The 19,201-nt window shown below is 38.6% G+C and overlaps 1 protein-coding gene across 3 annotated transcripts in view; it reads right to left on the reverse strand.

The window, feature by feature from the left end:
- Positions 1 to 322: 322 nt before the first annotated feature.
- Positions 323 to 19,201, reverse strand: part of CERK (ceramide kinase) — a 47,537-nt gene continuing 28,658 nt past the window's right edge. For 2 of the 3 annotated variants that reach the window (XM_048068552.2, XM_066990057.1), the window contains exons 8-13: positions 17,661 to 17,813; positions 16,836 to 16,941; positions 14,722 to 14,792; positions 6,430 to 6,635; positions 4,031 to 4,239; positions 323 to 3,059 (exon numbers count right to left, since the gene is read on the reverse strand). In XM_048068552.2, coding sequence (XP_047924509.2) covers positions 2,960 to 3,059; positions 4,031 to 4,239; positions 6,430 to 6,635; positions 14,722 to 14,792; positions 16,836 to 16,941; positions 17,661 to 17,813 — 845 coding nt within the window. In that variant the 3' untranslated portion in view covers positions 323 to 2,959. The remainder of the gene's footprint in view (positions 3,060 to 4,030; positions 4,240 to 6,429; positions 6,636 to 14,721; positions 14,793 to 16,835; positions 16,942 to 17,660; positions 17,814 to 19,201) is intronic. The other variant, XM_048068553.2, reaches the window with a different exon arrangement.

Consider the following 19,201-nt stretch of genomic DNA (forward strand, 5'->3'; position numbering starts at 1 on the left):
TCCATAACCAAAACCTCTAAATCCTCACAACTAAGTTATTTCTCCTCCTTCAGTCTTAAGTTTCTCTTAACAGAGTTAGTTTTAGTAGAAGTCTAGCTTCACTAGTTGCCTTCCTTCACTCTCAGTGTTTGCCCACACTCACGCTTGCTATAAAGCTGTAGTCAACATCAATGAAACCTTAGGAATTACTTCTCTGCCTGGTTCAGCCTGGGCATGTTCATTACACTGAGTACGTTACCTTTGTTGGGCTGAAATCTCTCAACAGGCATTTTTTTTTTTTTTTTCAAATCAAGTTGTGAAAAGAAGAAAACCACAGTACGGCTGCTGTACAACATAATTTATTTATTTTTTTAAATGAATTCCCTTAGCCTCATAAAACAGAACGCATTTTCTAATCTTGAAGCCAGCAAGATTGGGAAATAAAAAAGGAAATCGAACTTGGTTTTCCTATAAATGATTTTCATACTGAGACTACATTCAGAGGAAAAACAAAACAAAAAAATACTAGAATTAAAACGAACGCAGACATTACTTATACAGCTCTCTTCTTAAAATACACTGGACATTTCATACAACTCAACTATGATGCTTGGCTAGTATAATATGCTACAAGTATAATTATTCAAATGCAGCTATGTAGCTTTTCTATTTTCTAAGAGATTTTATTTTATTATGCTGCAACACCTTTAGTATTTAATTTACACTTCATTACCATACGACTAAATGATCTGTTTTCCCTTCTTTTCTGGTAGCTCATTTCTCAGAATGGAGGCCTTAACTGTGGGCTTTTTTTGGAAATACCAAGTGCACAGTTTCAGATATTAAAAGTACTCAGAGCACTTCAGTATACATTCACAATGTAACTAATCCACCGTTTTTTGAGTTAGGAGTCTCATGACTTGCTAGAAAAATAATGGAAAGAGCTGGTTAGTATTTACTTCTGTTCTCATAAATAAGAAACTGATCTGGATAGCTGTAATGCTTCATAGAAGTCCTCGCCTGTTGGTGAGCTGAGTGTACACTGTCATATCCTGCCCAAGAATTACAGTAATTTGAAATCTCAGTTTTTTCACAATATTCATGGATAGATCAATCTAACTAAAACTTTTTACACAAATGACACTTTCAGAAGATATCTGCATTTGTATGACAGCATAATTTCATTTTTCAACAGGGTTCTTGGTTCAACAGTACTATTTCACTTACTAAAAATGGCTTTAAAATACAGTATACATAACAAATGTCTGAAAAACATTGGATGAATCAACTTTTCAACTCATTGCATCACTGAAGAAAGTACAGTACTACTTTTGGAAAAGTTTTCAAGTATCTCCCTGAAACACTATATAATAAGAAACGGATCCTAAACTTTGTATGACTGTACTTTGAGCAATTATCATTTGCAAGTTTTTTTTTGTCATACAGTATGAACACAACAGTATGAATAATACTTTATAGCAACAATATAGCACAACATTTTAATATTACACAAAACTGGAATGTTTCAATAGAAAAAAAAACAAACAGCCACTTAAAACAAATTTCAAGTGTTTCAGTAATAAACCAACCGATCACCATGGCTCACACAGAGCAAATACACAGGAGACTGAAACTAATAATAGCTGAATGACAGAAGTGCCAATAGATACACATGAATAGAGAGAGTCATTAGCTGTTCAGACACACACACAAATCTGAGATGCCTGAGATGCAGTAAGGTTTACAGAAGAGAGCAGGGGCTAGCTTCTGATCCTCAAACAGGAATAAACCTGTATGAGAAGAGCAAAATCCAGCACCAAGCCTGCCCACTGTACGTGTGTGTGCCACAATACACAAATTCATACACAAATAATCACTCCATAGCTGTACATGATAGTCTTATGTATTTGCTGTAAAAACAAGTCAGCACAGTGATTTGTGATTTATCATATACCAGTTTCTTCCCTTGACTTCACAACACAAATCGTTTCCTATTTAGTTAAATAAAAATATTACTTAAAAACATTCAATCATTGAATCGTATCTTCAAACTTAACATTCCAACATCTTATTTTGCAAAGACATTTTAATGTATCTAGTGGAATCTCCAAAGAATTGTGTACTGAAAAGGGAAGCTTTTCATATGTTAATTTTAGTTATTTTTAGAAATGCAAAATTTGCTGGTGTTTTATAAGATATTTATATCTTCCCTTGCCTGTGCCTTCGTGGTATCATTATGTATCCGTACCAGTTGCTGATAAGACATTTCAGTTGCAGTGTGTGGTATTTGGTATCATCCAAACAGTCATAAAACCCTTTATAAACCCAAAAAGCAGCATGCAAGGAAGCATTTATAAATAGATTACATAAGAGAAGGTATGATCTATATACAGATGTACTTTTATTTTTCAAAATATTTCTAAATTGTTATTGTTATTACTTAAAGCCAGGAATGTGTGTTTGAATTGCATTGATAAGTTGCAAGGTATTGTCAGAATTAGAAAATGAAAGATTTTACTAAAAAAAATAAAAAAAATGCAAATGACAACACTGTTGTCCAGCATTTAAGCCACATGCAACTACATAACACTCCCAGCAGAAAACATCTTCTCAGACTCTGAAAACATCTTGTCCTGATATCTTGGTTTGATGGCAATATAAAGTTCAATGTTTTATAATATTTAAATATTATTGCAACACAGCTGCTAAATTAGCTCTCTAGAAAAGCACAGAGTATTTATCAGTTATTGTGAATACATACATATATGCCAATCTAACATAAATTACATTACTTCAAGACATATTTTAATGATTAGAATGTTAAAAAAATACACAGTGAAATAAAATGTCTAAGATTATACTGAAGCCATCACAAAAAAAAATCTAAAATTTTAAAATACTTGTCAATTTGACTAAAATGCATATATACTCAATTTCCTTGAGCTTTTATTTTTTCTTCTCCCCATTGGAGGAACAGTGTCTATAGTAAGTGTTCAATGCTACTGTGGCTGTAGGCAGCTTCATCTTTACAGTTTTCCTCGATTCCCCTTGCAAACAGTTTCATTAACTGGCAGTGAACCCTGAAAAATATGGAAATCAATTAATCGTATTTTTTTTAAATATAAGTAGGTACTATATATTTAGTTTTAATAATCTGTGAATCTCAAGCAGTTAGGCAAAATTCTTTGTTTCAGACTACAAAAATAGCCCTCATGCTTGATAAAATCCTCCCCTTCAAAGAAGGCTGGGTGCTTTCACACATACCTCACTCCTGCTACTACTCTCTTCCACACAGTAGGCGACATGGGACACTTAGAGGAGCTGACCTTATATAACATACACTGTTCTTACATAAATCACTCAGACTGCTGTGTGATTGCATTTGAATGGAACAAACTTGGATGCACACATTTTGTATTTCCCTTTGATCTACAATAAACAAACCCAAACTAAACAAATTAAAAAGCCCTTCAAAATTTCAAAGCTGTTATTCCTTTCCAATTTGTTCATTTGCAGAACTGCAAACTTCTTCCTCCATACGCCGAGGCTGGAGATAAGACTGTGCTGTGTGTCAAAATATACACAATACGGGACGTACTCAGTATTTCTGTAAGACGAAGACGCTAGTTAAGCACCTATCAGGTGGCTTCTATATGACTTTTCAAAAAATGGAAAAAATGACTACTATTTTGCTGAAAAATACTTTGTTTATTTGCAAAAGCTAGCGCTCAGAGTAAAGAAATACTACATTTCTCTAAAAAGAATCCTTCCACCAAGACCTCCACCCTTCAGCACTTCAAACATATCAGTTTCTAAGAACTAAGCAGGACTTTGAGGGTAGGGTCATCTATCTCAAAGAGATCATTTACAACATATAGCTGGAGTGTTTACTAGAAAGGATCCAAAACTTAACAACAAAAATCTAAGTTTATTATCAGAAGACTCGAATTTGCTGGGGAGATATGTTTTTGGGATATCTTTATTAGCACCTTTACATCAATGAAAAGGCTTAATATCTTCTTGGTAGATGCAGAGAAAAACAGGTGCTCACCTCACTTCAATTGCTGAACTATCCAAAGTTTCTCCATCACAGTTCCAAGTGCTGTCAGCAATATTGCAGCAACAGGCTGGGTGATCTCTACAGAACTGGCCAAAACGTTTCTTTCCTATGTCTGTAACATTGCTTCCATTGTCTTCTGAAAGCTTTGATGTAAATTGAAAACTCTTCACCCGATAAACATCTACAAATGAGAAGTCAAACTACAAAGAAAGAAATAATCAAAAAAGGCAATTACAATTACTTAAATATACTTGATGCGTAAAGAAACTCAGCATGCAGCATTTGGTATTCAATAAAGTCCATCCGTTCCAATTTTCTACAGAATTTTACCTGAGGCTAGAGTGATATTTGTTTTTAAGAAACTGCAGAAGTCAAAAACCATAAAGCAAAACTGAAACCTTATTTTTGATGGTCATCTTCGAGAAGCAGCAGTACTGCCACTTTAAGGGTAATGAGGTAACAGGTTCTGAGATTATGAGTATGGGGTATAAGAACTATTAATAAACTATTAAAAAAACTATTATAACATGGAATTGAAGTCAAAAAGGTTTGGATTGGAACCTTGTACCATCCTCAGGACCTGTTAACTACAGCCCTTAAGAAACATAAGCTTTTCTGAAAGTCTTATGCTTCTGAATTTTGGAAGAATACCTTGAGATGAGCAGACCACTGCCCTAATCAAAGAATTAGAGAGATTGGAGAGCTGGGTGTATAGGAAAATACGACTATATGGAGATATTATAATACTCCAACAAAATAAAAACATTTCAGCTAGCTAATTCAGGTAAAAATATGTAGCATCAGTCTGAGGCTCACTAAGAAGCATTCCAGGCCAAAAAGTTTAGCTGCAAAAACTGGTTATCACTGGCTGCACAGAGCCACTTATGAATGTTCTCGTGTGTCATGGCTAAGCAGAATGTTATTATAATTCTTATTTTATGATAGTAATGATATAATTATATATATTATTATGATTATTATTGCGTAATATATTTTCATATAGTTTGTTCTTATCATTTATATATTTTATTAATTTATAAATTGATAGGTTGATTGATAAAGATTGATAAATCTTGAAACCGATTGGAAAGGCAGCTGGGAAAGGCTTCAAGTAACGAAAAATACTGAGGAAACAGAGAGAATAGGGAGGAGTGAAGGGAAGAAGAAGAGACAAAGAACAGCAGGAAGACAGAACACAGACAAACAAAATGTGCCTGGGAATGGTAACAAGGAAATACAGGAAAGAGAATTTATACAAACTCTAGAGGACGAAGAGTAGCAATGCAAACAAGTGAGATTTGTTATTGTTTCTATAACCAGATATGCCATCAGTGTATTGTTCAGTTATCTGCCAGAACATGTTAATAATATCAGGTTGTGACAAATATTAAAGTGTGTGCGTTCATAGCCATAGCTCTACTTTCAACAGGTATTAACACTCCGAAGCAGTGATCAATCTTCCCTTGCAGTTTATCCTGACAGCTGTAACTTATGCAAGGAAGAACTCTGAAGCTGAATGCCTAAAGCTCATGTCACCCATACGTATTAAAATCCGGCTCTAGGCCTGCAGTTTAGAATCAAACTGTAGTTCTAGTAAGTTTTTTCTACATCATATTTTTATACGTTTTACAAGAATTATTATTCCTTGCTAGTCTTCTACCTCAGCTACATTATATTGCTGTGAACAATTTTTCATGACAAATACTTGTGTGCACAGATGTGATAACATTTTAAATATTGTCCAAATAGTAAATATACTCAAAATATTATAAGAAAGAATTCAACTAATAGAAGTGGAATGTGGTTAGAATCATAGAATATCCCGAGTTGGAAGGGACCCATAAGGATCAAGTCCAACTCTTGGCACCACACAGGTCAACCTAAAAGTTTAGACCATGTGACCAAGCGCACAGTCCAAATGCTTCTTAAATTCAGACAGGCTTGGTGCAGTGACTACTTCCCTGGGGAGCCTGTTCCAGTGTGCGACCACCCTCTCGGTGAAGAACCTCTTCCTGATGTCCAGCCTAAACCTCTCCTGCCTCAGCTTGACACCATTGCCACGGGTCCTATCACTGGTGATTAAGGAGAATAGGTCACCTGCCCCACCACTCCCCCTCACAAGGAAGCTGTAGACTGCGATGAGGTCTCCCCTCAGCCTCCTCTTCTCCAGGCTGAAATATATATAACATAGAATGCTATAGGCCAAAGACTTGAGTTAGTTTAAGTGATTTATCTGATGGTACGCATGCTAAGATTAAGTCATACGAACTGTATAAGCACTTTTTAAAAAACTGTTTTGTAGATATTCTTTTTGTCATATACAGTTGTCAATATTTACAACTTAGGCTGCTCCTGGAGAGAGTTCACTGCCAAAGGGAACACACACCTACCTGGTCATCTTGGTTTGTATTTCTGACAAGATGCCGTAGAAAATCAAATCTGGAGCATTTACGAACTAGAATGAGGTCAGCTGAACCATCTGCCAGATGAGCTGCTGGTGAAAGACCTTTTGGACTGCGTGGACAGGCGCAGCTCATATTTACTGCATTGATGGCTAGAAATTTCCCTTTAATAACCTTCCATTCTTCTTCATCTTCTGAAACACATGAATAAAGGCATGGATATAGGCTATTATTTGATAGATTCACAAGAACAGTAAAAAGCAATCATTGGCAGGTTAAGAGGTTTTACTGGGCATGTTTATGCACTGTCATTACACATCTAAAAAAAATGCATTTAAAAAAAATCTGTCTTTCATATACTAACAGAACAGTTGCTTCCTCCCTTCACAGACCATTATTATCTACTAACACCGCTTACTGTAAAACCACAAAGCCTCAGGCAGGGACAAGACAGAGGCAGGTTGCAACTCTTGTAGCTTAAAACTTTGTGAGGATTTTTAACTTTATTCTTGCTGTTCAACATGTTAAGTCTTAAGCAAACAATAATGCAGAGACAGTGGTTTAGTGTCTGGTTTCTAAACCAATATTCCTCTTCTGCCTCAGTGCCACAAACTATAAAAAACAACTCCAAACACAGCAACAAGACCAAATCTGAACAGGGAGGACATGACTCAGGGTTCAGGAAGCACCAGGACGCAGCAGTGCTGTTACGTCTGTTAACGACACCCCACAATGTCTGCAGACGAATAGTATTAGCAGAACTGAATTTTTCCATGCAAAAACATTCAGAGATTCCCGGAAAACAATATAAAAGTGTTTTCAACAATGCAAAACTGTTCTGTTAGAATAGAACTGGACTGAATTTAAATGTGTGATGGAATAAACACTACCGAGAGGCAAAGGAATTTTCTGGAACGAAGACTGATTACATTGGCAGCCACTGCACAGAGTTGTTATCTAAACTGTATTTTCATCTATAGGGATAAAAACAGACAATAAAAGCCTTTGCATTTGTAGATTACACACAATTGCCTTCCTCACTACAATAAAAAAGCCATAAAGCAGCTATAACACTCTGTTTTGCCTCCAAATATAAATGGGCTCAGATATTTCAAATGAACAACTCCACAGTACTAATGATTTCAGAACAGTCTGTGGAGATATGCACAGTTCTAGGGCTGTATTTCAGGAGTGAAGTGTCACAGTAGGTGATGGGGGGGGGGGGTAAAAATTAAGGAACAACCAAAAGAAAAAGTTTGTTTATCTAAGATTGTTTAACGTGTTTGGTCATCAAACCACAGTAGGCTAGAGGTTTTGAGGCATATTAACTAATAGGGACTTAGAAATCTAACACTACCCATTTGCCCATGCTGGGGTTAACATATAATTAATTATTCACAGTGCTTCTTTGATAAGATTATGTATAGCACACCAAGCCCTCTATTTCATTTCCTGAAATTCCCTTATTTTTACCAGCTTATTTCTCACGCCTTATTACCTTAGTTCTTGCATCTACTTTAGAGAATCATTACTGAGGTTCAACAAGGCCAAGTGCAAGGTGCTGCACCTGGGTCAGGGCAATCCCAGACATAAGCACAGACTGGGAGAAGAACTCACTGAGAGCAGCCCCACAGAGAAGGACTTGGGGGCTCTGGTGGACGAAAGGCTCGACACGAGCCAGCAGTGCGTGCCTGCAGCCCAGAAGGCCAACTGCGTCCTGGGCTGCACCGACAGAGGGGTGGCCAGCAGGGGAGGGAGGGGATCGTGCCCCTCTGCTCTGCCCTTGTGAGGCCCCACCTGGAGCCCTGCATCCAGGTCTGGGGCCCCCAGCACAGGAAGGATGTGGGGCTGTTAGAGTGGTCCCAAGGAGGGCCACGAAGATGATCAGAGGGCTGGAGCACCTCTCATGTGAAGAAAGCCTGAGAGAGCTGGGGACATTCAGCCTGGAGAAGAGAAGGCTCTGGGGTCGCCGCATTACAGCCTTTCAATACTTAAAGTGGACTTACTAAAAAGATGGAGAGCAACTCTTTACATGGACAGACAGTGATAGGACAAGGGGGAACAATTTTACTCTGAAAGAGGGGAGATTTACATTACATGTTAGGAAGACTTTTTTACTCTGAGGGTGGTGAGGCACTGACACGGGCTGCCCAGAGAAGCTGTGGCTGCCCCATCCCTTGAGGTGTTCAAGGCCAGGCTGGATGGGGCCCTGGGCAACCTGATCTAGTGGGTGGCATCCATGTGCTTGGCAAGGGGGTTGGAACTAGATGATCTTTAAGGTCCCTTCCAACCCAAGCCGTTCTATGACTGTAGAATTACTACCATTGTCTAGATAATTGTGGACCTAAATTCTGTAACATTCTTTTTGAATTAACCTCTTCCAAGCTTTATTCACCAGGAAAAGAGGAAAAATAGGAGAAAAAAGTTTCTGTAGACCTTGCTCTTTCAAGTTTTCTTTTTTTTTTCTTATTTTTTATTTATTGGAACTTCTTACTATCCCCTCTCCAGTAACAGAACCCAGAAAGCCGGAACTCCAGGGAAAACAGAGAAGGACTGTAACATGACGAAAGACTTAAAGGAAACTAAAAATAACTATCACTTTTCCATCTAGTCTATCCTCCTCTCTATATTCTGATAAACAAATCAGTAATAAAAGAAATGCAGCTTTGTTAAATTCAACATTTTTACATCATTTCCCAGAGTGGTTTTAGTATCAATTATGTTTGCTTTACTGCTGATCTTTTATGTTGCTTTCAAAAAGGACATTACAGAAAGAAATCATTTAAATTAGATTCAAAATATGTATTTTAAGAGAGAAGAGAGAAACATACATCAAACTACAGAATGACTTTGTTCAGGCTGCAGGCAAATGATGACTCTGCTCTGAGATTAAGGGAATCAAACAGAACATAAGAAACTTCTGGAAAAAAAATGAGAAATAGTTCAACCTAACAGTTATCAGTGTGAGAAGCTGATGAAAGTTACAGACAGTGCTGTAAAGGATGTCTGGGTTTCACAGGCAGTTATGAGGAGTTACGTGAGAGATTGCACAGAGAACTGAAGGGGACCACCACCTTTAGGGGAGTTGAACCTTACAAAGCCAACAGCACCTATGCGTCCATACCAGTAATACCACACACATATGGGATCACATAGATCCTATTAGAAATACCAAATTTGGGCTTTTATGTAGCAGAACTGAAAACAAGGATGAAATTTAGCTAGATCCAGCTGTTTATTTGGGAGGAGACGAGGCTGGAGAAAGGGAAGAAACTTTTGCCCGTAAATAGAGAAGGACTGTGGGTGATGTGAAGGCTGGAGGCTGTGTTGGACATGGTGATCACAAATTAATGAGTTTTTGATTCTTCGGAAAAGAAAGGAGGGATGTTAGCAGAACTACCACCCCGGACTTCCATAGGGCAGACTTCGGCCTGTATTGGAGACTGGTTGGTAGAATCCCTTGGGAGGCAGTCCTGAAGGGCAAAGGAGTCCAGGAAGGCTGGACACTCTTCAAGAAAGAAATCATTAAGGCACAGGAGTAATAATCCATGAGGAAATGGCTAGTGACCTGCTAAACCACTTAGACATTCGCAAGTCAATGGGCCAGATGGAATCCACCCGAGGGTACTGAGGGAGCTGCCAGAAGTGCTCACCAAGACACTTTTGATCATTTATCAGCAGTCCTGGCTATCAGGGGAGGTCCCACTCGACTGGCAGCTAGCAAATGTGACTCCAATCTACAAGAAGGGCCAGAAGGTGGACCCAAGGAACTACAGGCCTGTCAGTCTGACCTCAGTGCTGTGGAAGCTCATGGAGCAGATTATCTTGAGTGCCATCACACAGCACTTACAGGACAATCAAGGGATTAGGCCCACTCAGCATGGGTCTATCAAAGGCAGGTCCTGCTTGATGGACCTGATCTCTTTCTACAACAAGGTGACGCTCAGTGTATGAGGGAAGAGCTGTTAGATGTAGTCTACCTAGACTTCAACAAGGCTTTTGACATTGTTTCCCACAGCATTCTCCTGAAGAAGCTGGCTGCTCAAGGCTTGAATGGGTGTACGCTTCATTGGGTTAAAAACTGGCTGGGTGGCCAGGCCCAAAGAGTTGTGGTGAATGAGGTTAAATCCAGCCAGACGCCGGTCTCCATTGGTGTCCCCCAGGGCTCAGTACTGGGGACAGTTCTCTTCAATACCTTTATCAATGATCTGGACAAGAGGATAGAGGGCACCCTCACTAAGTTTGCAGATAACACCAAGTTAAGCAGGAGTATTGATCTGCTTGAGGGTAGGAAGGCTCTGCAGAGGGATCTGGATAGGCTGGACCAATGTATGAGGTTTAACAAGGTCAAGTGCTGGATCCTGCACTTGGGGCACAACAACCCCATGCAGCGCTACAGGCTGGGGGAAGAGTGGCTGGAAAGCTGCCAGGAGGAAAGGGACCTGGGGATATTGGTTGATAGCCAGCTGAATATGAGCCAGCAGTGTGCTCAGGTGGCCAAGAAGGCCAACAGCATCCTGGCTTGTGACAGAAACAGTGTGGCCAGCAGGACGAGGGAGGTGATTGTCCCCCTGTACTTGGCTCTGGTGAGGCCGCACCTCGAGTACTGTGTTCAGTTTTGGGCCCCTTGCTACAAGGACGACATCGAGGTGATGAAGTGTGTCCAGAGAAGGGCAACAAAGCTGGTGAAATGTCTAGAGAACAAGTCTTACGAGGAGTGGCTGAGCGAACTGAGGTTGTTTAAGCCTAGAGAAAAGGAAGCTCAGGGGAGACATCATCATGCTCTACAATTACCTTAAAGGAAGCTATAGCAAGGTGGGGATCAGGCTCTTCTCCCAACCACCAAGTGATAAGATGAGGGGAAATGGCCTAAAGTTGCACCAGGGTAGGATTAGGTTGGATAATATGAAAAATTTCTTTACTGAAAGGGTTGTGTGGCATTGGAACAGGCTGCCCAGGGAAGTGGTTAAGTCACCATCCCTGCAGGTCTTCAAGAAACATGTAGATGTGGAACTTAGTAGCATGGTTTAGTGGTGGACTTGTCAGTACTAGGTTAAAGGTTGGACTAGATGACCTTAGAGGTCTTTTCCAACTGAATGATTCTATGAAACAAGGTTGATTAAGGAAGGACACACATGGAAAATGTGGAGGTAACTGGTCACTTAAGCGTAAGGAGGCTGGTGGTCAGTATGCTCATTTGGCCAAGTCCTACACCTGATCATTGCAGGTTATTCTTATTAAACTTTATTCCTTTGCTCTCTATGTGCACGAGATGTACTAGAAAACTTCAAGTCATACTAGCCATTGAGTAGACCTCAATCTGTAAAGACTCAAAGTCAGAGCTGAAGGCTAGCAAACACAGCCTGGGGTCTGGACACAGACTCTGGATTTAAGTTCAAGGTACCCACAAATATGCATATGCATCAGAGTTCAGTAGCTGAATGTAGCTGTAGGTTTTGTTACCAAACTGGACAAAAGACCCAGGATCTGGGCATTGATATGGGAGAGACAAAGTACATTCTAATATCTGAGGGATCCCTGAATATGAGCGTGGTTGTGAATCATGAGAGCAAAGGTACATGTATGTTCTACTAGCAAACTTCAATCCTGATCAGAAGGAGACAAGGCAGGATTGGGCTAGTTGTGGTGCTCATGTTTTATGCAGAGGCTGTTCATGGTTACGTGGGTACCTGTAAAGATACTGACCTTCTGTCTGTCTTGATCTCTGTGTGGCCAGCCATGTCTGTACTGTGTCTTGTCTATGCATGTATGAGAAAACATGCTCAGCCTTGCTACTGACTGTACCTGGGAAAAGGAAAAGCTGCAGCCTCACAACCTGCACACTGGGAAGGAAGGAATGTCCCTAAGTCTTAAAGTCTACCAGGCTTTAATAGATTTAATGGGCCACATTCATCATTTTAGAATCTCAACTAACAGTAATACTGGATTTTACTTCATACACAATCTGTGTCCAGAACTGTACAAGCTATTTTAAAGAAAAACAGACATTCTCTGATATGGAAGCAACAAAATGAAAACAAGACCCTTTAACAATGAAACCTTCTGCTGTTTATCTGAATAATATTAATTTAGTCTTTACTGTACCTAGATAAGTGTTAACTTTTGAAGTATGCTCACTGTACTAAGTCTCAATGTACTTAGGGTAGAATGCCTATATACATTGCTGTAATTGACTGTACTGAACTGGTAGAAAAGTACTGTTCAGTAAAAATTTAAGCATGTCATTCAACAGTAGCTTCACTGTTCAATAAGAACAAAGTCAGAGTACTTATCACATTTTAGTTGACCAGCTGTTCTCGCAACCATTCCGTAGGGTGTCTCACTGTAATATCACAAATTATTTGCCTACAGTATCTTTCATACAATAGAACAATCATAAAAAAGGGAGAAAAGAAACGACACTCATTTCAATTGTCTATTGAGCATATATACTGCCAGTTGCTGAAATCAGCCTAAAGTGCTAACACTCCAAATTTACTCAGCACATGCACATAGACTTCTGTAAAATACAAAGAAGTATTTTCAGTGATGGTTAATGCAAGCATCCTTCTAAACTCATCTGAACTGTACACAAACCAAGTAGGCATAAAGAGTCAGCCAATACACCCTGCTGAGTAAAAAGCTTACACAAGGTGACAATTTAAAATCCTTCTTATTGCAGATCAAGAGTAGTGGATTGTTATTATTTGCTTACTAGTATTGCATGGAGAATAGACTGCAGCGCAAAGAAAAACTGCTACTGAAAGTAAAATTTAAGACAAAGTCCTACAGAATCATCTGCTTAATGTCTTGTGCTATGCTGACTAAAGCAGCCTTGATTGCTCACTAACCTGTAACTCACTTTCTTCAGCCTTTGTTCCTCTGCTGAACCAAAACTAATAAAAATAAAAGTAACTAGCAAACAGACAAAAAAGGCAGGCAATTTCTACAATTATTTCTCACAGACATCCCCCACTGAATTTTTCTTATGAAAAAGAACCCTGCTATCAGATTTAGTTCCTAAGAAAATACTACGTAAAGCTATTTATTTAATTTATTCCTAGATTCAGTTCTGGAGACTCTAGAAACACTCTAATCCAGCCATTTGTCGACTATATCAAAGATCTAGAAGCAGTAGCTGGGATGAAAGCATTATGGATAGATGGGTGTGTATATATTCACACACACACATATAAGCATGTGTAACAAGAATTAAAGTTGGCATAGAAATCCATATATAGGCTTTATAGGCTACCACTGAATCTCTACAGAGTGATGATACTCTTTGCTAACAAATAGCTACAGCCATGCACAGATACTGTGCAAAACAACAGTAATTACAAGGCAATCGAGGTCAAAAGGTCCAAAGCCTGTGTCAAGAAAATTACAGTTTTATGCATTGGGCTCTACAAGAAAAAAAAAAAAGTACGAGTAAAAATAAGCACCCATGGAAAGTCTGCCTGCTGTTTAAAAGGGATTTATCCAGGAAGACGAACTGTGAGCAGAGGCTAAACTCAGGCAACTGAAGCTCTGTATTTTTTTTCCAGCAAGGTCAAAAGTGTATCAATACCAGTGCTTCCTGTCAGGGGGCAGGAATCAGACATGAAGAGATACAGATAGGAAGGCTACTGCACAGAATCCAGCATATGAACAGTTGTTTTAACATAAGAAAGGAAAAGGTATGCCCATATAAAAATCCATGGAAGGGTTTGGAATGGGGGAAAGAGGATAAGGGTAGCACAACTAATGAAAGAGGAGAAAAAATCTAATTTTTTATTTATACTGACTATTAGTGATGTACCGCACAGAAACACCTAAGTTCACTGCCTCATATTTATTTAATAAACAACTTTACATAGGGTGACTTTTGTGCTAAAAAACACAAAGCTGAGTCCTCATCTATTCCAAAAGTCATCTTAATGAATTGCTTCTTTCCACACTGGCTCACAGCTTAATAGTTAAATCTTACTCACAGAAAAAAGACAAAATCTCAGCTCACAGGACATATCTTTCTTAAAGAAAAGGAGCCCAACACACCAAAATAAGTAATTAGTACGATATTAATACAAAATATATAAATAATTAGTACAATTTTATCAAAACTGAGGCCTGGGTGGAGGAATGTTTTTCACTTATTTACATATATATTTAAACTTACAGAAACATTGGATTTCCTAGTAACTTGCAGTTTGGAAAAAAAGCATACGTACTTGAGCTGATACATACTGAAAAACAGTAAGTTGCATAATGTCACATCATCTTCTTTTTATGATAAATTACCTTCATGTTTTAATCCACATTTCTTCTGCTGTTCTGCCAGTTGTTGCTCACTTTCCTTGCAAATGTAACATCTGAAAACAGAAATACTATTGAGTTGATGAAAATAAAACTATTCAGCTCAACTTTTGTGTGTTGTACCCCATCATTAAATGACTTTCTCCGCCATATGATGGGGTGTGGCACCAACAACCCTGATGTGTCATGAATCAGGATAACTCTGGGGACAGTGTAGGAACTTAGGTATAGCACTCAGACTTATTGGAGGTCAGAAATACGGCTCTGTGATGCTGTTAAGACCACACAGGTTGGAAGGGACCTCTGGATGTGGTACAAACTTCTACTCAAAACATGTCTGATAGGATCGAGGTATTACTCATTGTCTTATTCAGTCAAATTTTGACTATCTACAAGGATGGAGTCTACAAGCTCTCTGGGCAACCTGTTTCAATATTTGATTGCAGTGAAATACCTTGACATACTGCTGCTAGTCCTCTATTTCACAAATGCTGAATTCATAGGAAGAATCACTTTTCCTGACCTGTTGGTTTCTGTCTTCTTTAGAAAGCCCGGTACATGGTTGGCCCTTCTTGCTGCAAGGACACACTGCTGACTTGGCTGTAGCCTGTTGTCTACCAGGATCCCCAAGACCTTTTCAGCAGAGCTGCTTCCCAAACAGTGCTCATTCCTTACTGTTGCATGGGACTATTACAGCCCAGGTGCACACTGTATGCCTCTCCTGAACTTCATGAGGTCCCTATCAGCCATTTCTTCAGCCTGCCAAGATGCCTCTGAATAGCAGCCCTGAGTTTCAGCATACCAGCCACTCCTCCCAAACTGTTATCACACATAAGTTCAGGGTTGCAATTCTACTCTTTGCCTTGCTTGCTTCTCTCAAGATTTTAAACTATAATCTCACAGTCACTGATGCCAAGACTGTCCTCATCTGTAATATCCCCCACCTTCATTTTCTGTAACAAGTCCAGCAGAGCATTTCTCCTAGTCAGCCTGTCAATCACCAGTATAATCATCATCATCAATGTACTCCAGGCATCTCCTGAATTGCTTGTGACCTACTGCACTTCCAACAATTATCAGGATGGATAAAATCACCCACGAGTTGCAGAGCCTGCCATCAGAAGGCTTCCTCCAGCTGCCTAAAGGCTTCTTCACCTAATTCCTCCTTTAGATCAGAGGTCTGTTGTAGATGCCCACCTCCCTGTCATCTGTGTTTGTCTGTTTTGATCCTTATCCATGAGGTCTTCCCTCATTCCAGTGCAAAGCTCTGTGCAACAGAGCTGTTTCTCTGCATTGAGCGCAACCCCACTTCTCCCCCTGGAGGGCATATACGCGTGCTGTGCTCATGTGAGCAATCACACCATGTCTATAAAATCTCAATGAGACTTTAGCTTTGCATCCATTTGTGGACTTTCAATTCCTCCTTTTCGTTTCACAACATGTTGCACATGTTTGTATTCAGACACTTGAAACAGACATCCGGTCATGCTGACATGACACAGAGGTGAAGCTCTCACACTCCCATGCTATTTCTAGACACATTCTCAGTGCCCCTTAGCCTTTTATTCTAAGGAGAAGTGAAGATCACACAGAATTTATACAGGATAATTGTAGTCCATTAAAAAAAAAGACTAAATAGTGGTTCTTGAAGGGACCTATCCTCAGGACAAGTTGTTGTCATTACACTAAAACAACTGATAAAACTGCTAGTTCCAATTACAACACAAATGTTTGAAACTTTTTGAATAATTATTTCTACTTGCAGAAGCTATAAGGTATCCAGACTTGTTATTTATTAGCAGTAACACAGAACCATACCCTCAGCATATAGTAACTGTGTACTGTGGTATTATACTTTGTTTCATTTAAAATCGGAGATGGGGAGGAAAGCAGGCTAACAAAATTTTATTACATTTTTGTTCACTGACCTGATAAAATAAGGTATTCTCTTTAATGAGTCAATAAACCTTTTTAAAAAAGCTTGTCTCTTTCAGAGTAAACGTTTTGATACTAAAAAGCAACATTGCTGTAACCTCTGTTTACATACAGGCCTTTTCCAACAGTTCACGTCAAGTACCCAGAAATAAATATTAGCCTACCCTGTTCTGCAGCTATCTTTATCTCGTGGAGATCCCAGTGTGTGTTTTGCTGGTTGAAAAGAAATTGTTCCTTCATAGTAATGATGAGAAAGAAAAGTCTTGAAGCCTACGTTAAGAAAAGGTAATTAAATTCTGCTTTTGTATCTTCTTTCTCCTAACACAAATCAAAAATGTAAAACATACTTTCCAGTAACATAAGATTTGCCCAAACATTAAATACCCAGGCTAAACCACTCAGCTAACTCTACAATCAGTACTGAAAGAACTACAACTGTTCACTCCATCAGCTGCACATCCAAGACAGCAGAGTGCCTACCTCTGTCCAACTAATTGAGAAGGAAGTCAAAATGATTAACACAGAACAGATATTACATTTTAGGCATCTCTCTCTAGGTGAGACACATCAACACATGACATGAACACCACAGAACAGTGCTAGAGTGCTAGCAGGTTCACTAATCAAAAAAAGCTGATTAATTTGAATTAGTTTTGCTTTCAACATCGTTCATGACAGTTTAAATAAACATTTTAGTTCTTTATAAAGCTTATAAAACATATAAGTGTTAACTATCAGTTAATTTGCTAACTGTGTTATATAGCCAAATTCAACACAACTTGAATAAGCAAAGCGTTAACGTTATCTCCTAAATTACAGAGCTTTACATAATCTGATTCAACACACTTGGTACCACAAGGAGTATACAATCAGGTTCAGTCTGTCCCTTATGATTAAAAGCTTCAGAGAACCGTGATTTGGACAGAGGGTATCAACTGCTCCAATATTCTTACGTGCTGACAAAAGAATGTAATAATCTCCCAACTTACCTGAATAGTCGTATCTCATTGGACCCATCCACCGTTTCTTTTCACTATCTTTTAATATGTCTCCATAAAAACCGTAACCCAACAATGATACAGAGTACTTCAAAAATGTATTGTTATGATGCACAGAGGAGACATCCAGAGGCTGGCTATCACCTACAGAGGTTAGAAAGTACAAAGTTCCATTAAGGTTTATTTTGTTTCAAGCTGCAAAAATGATAACAACTTCAATGTTACATATTTTTTTAATTAAAAAAGTATATTGTACAACATACATATGAATCATATATACATATATTTCTTATACATGGAGAAAGAGAAAATCATTTTTTACAATTCATTTCTTTCAATATTTAAAAAGCATTAAGCTCTAAGTGAAAAGAAAGGTCAGTATGCTAAAAGTATATAATGAAGAATTTGCACTAGGGCTATACAGGAGTGGGAGAGGATGTTACAAAAGAGATCAAAGCTGGAACTGTATGTCCAATGAATAAATTGTACATTTCTTAGTATCAGAGGATAGATAATTCAACCTAGAAGGGCCCTTAGGAGGTTTCTCATCAAACTTCCCACTCAAAGCAGGTTCAGCTATGAGGCTGGATCAGATTACTAAGGGCTTTATCCAGTCAGGTCTTGAAAATATGTGAAAACGAAGTACACAACCTATCTGATGTCCTTGTAGTGGAAGACTCAGAAGTGTTGTTGTTTTTTTTTTTTTTTTTTGTTTTTTTTTAAATTTTAAAAACATCTGAACCAGTCTGACCCTATGCTATTTAACTTTATTGCCACTATCTGTCCTCTTTCCACCACAGACCACTACGAAGCACCCTTTTATGTACTTGAGAAACACACTTAGAAATTTAAATACATATATGCACATTTAATAATCTAACTAAGATACTGTGATTTACTAAGCACATATTTAAAGGAGCTCTTTAATTCCAGTCCAGTGGGGCTAAAATCTACATATGCTGAACAGAGTTAACCATAGGAGAGCAACAGAGAAGCCCACGTGTAAATCTTTGCAACAGCAGCTCCTAAAACTGCTACTGTTAAGCACTCAATAAGCAAGTAATAATGAAAGAACAGTCAGCTGGAAATTGCATCCTTTATGCTTACACAAAATGGACATAACTGAAGACAATCCTGTACAATTTTTCAAATTCAGTATTAAGAACTGGGTGACTGTGTTACCTCAGCATATGGCAGATTGGACGGACATCACTAGTTGCAATGCAGTGAGTATGCAAGCTGTCTCCTTTAGCCCCCCATGCAATTCAGGGACTCCATTACTTGAGGACTATGAGAAGTGGCAATGCCAGTACCTCTACTTACTGATGACAACATATCAAAAAGCATTTACTGAAGAACAGTTGCTTTCCTCTCTAGCTCCTCCTCAAATATGTGATTTTTAGACTGTAAAATGGGGAATTATTAGCTAATTCCAGTCAAGCAGAAGCCGCATTTCTAACTTGGTATGAAAGCATTAAATTGCACAAGAAAATCAGGCAACTAAGTTTAAAATAATACTATTCAAATGTACG

This window comes from Anser cygnoides, chromosome 1 (assembly GCF_040182565.1).
Source record: "Anser cygnoides isolate HZ-2024a breed goose chromosome 1, Taihu_goose_T2T_genome, whole genome shotgun sequence".
Classification (NCBI taxonomy): domain Eukaryota; kingdom Metazoa; phylum Chordata; class Aves; order Anseriformes; family Anatidae; genus Anser; species Anser cygnoides.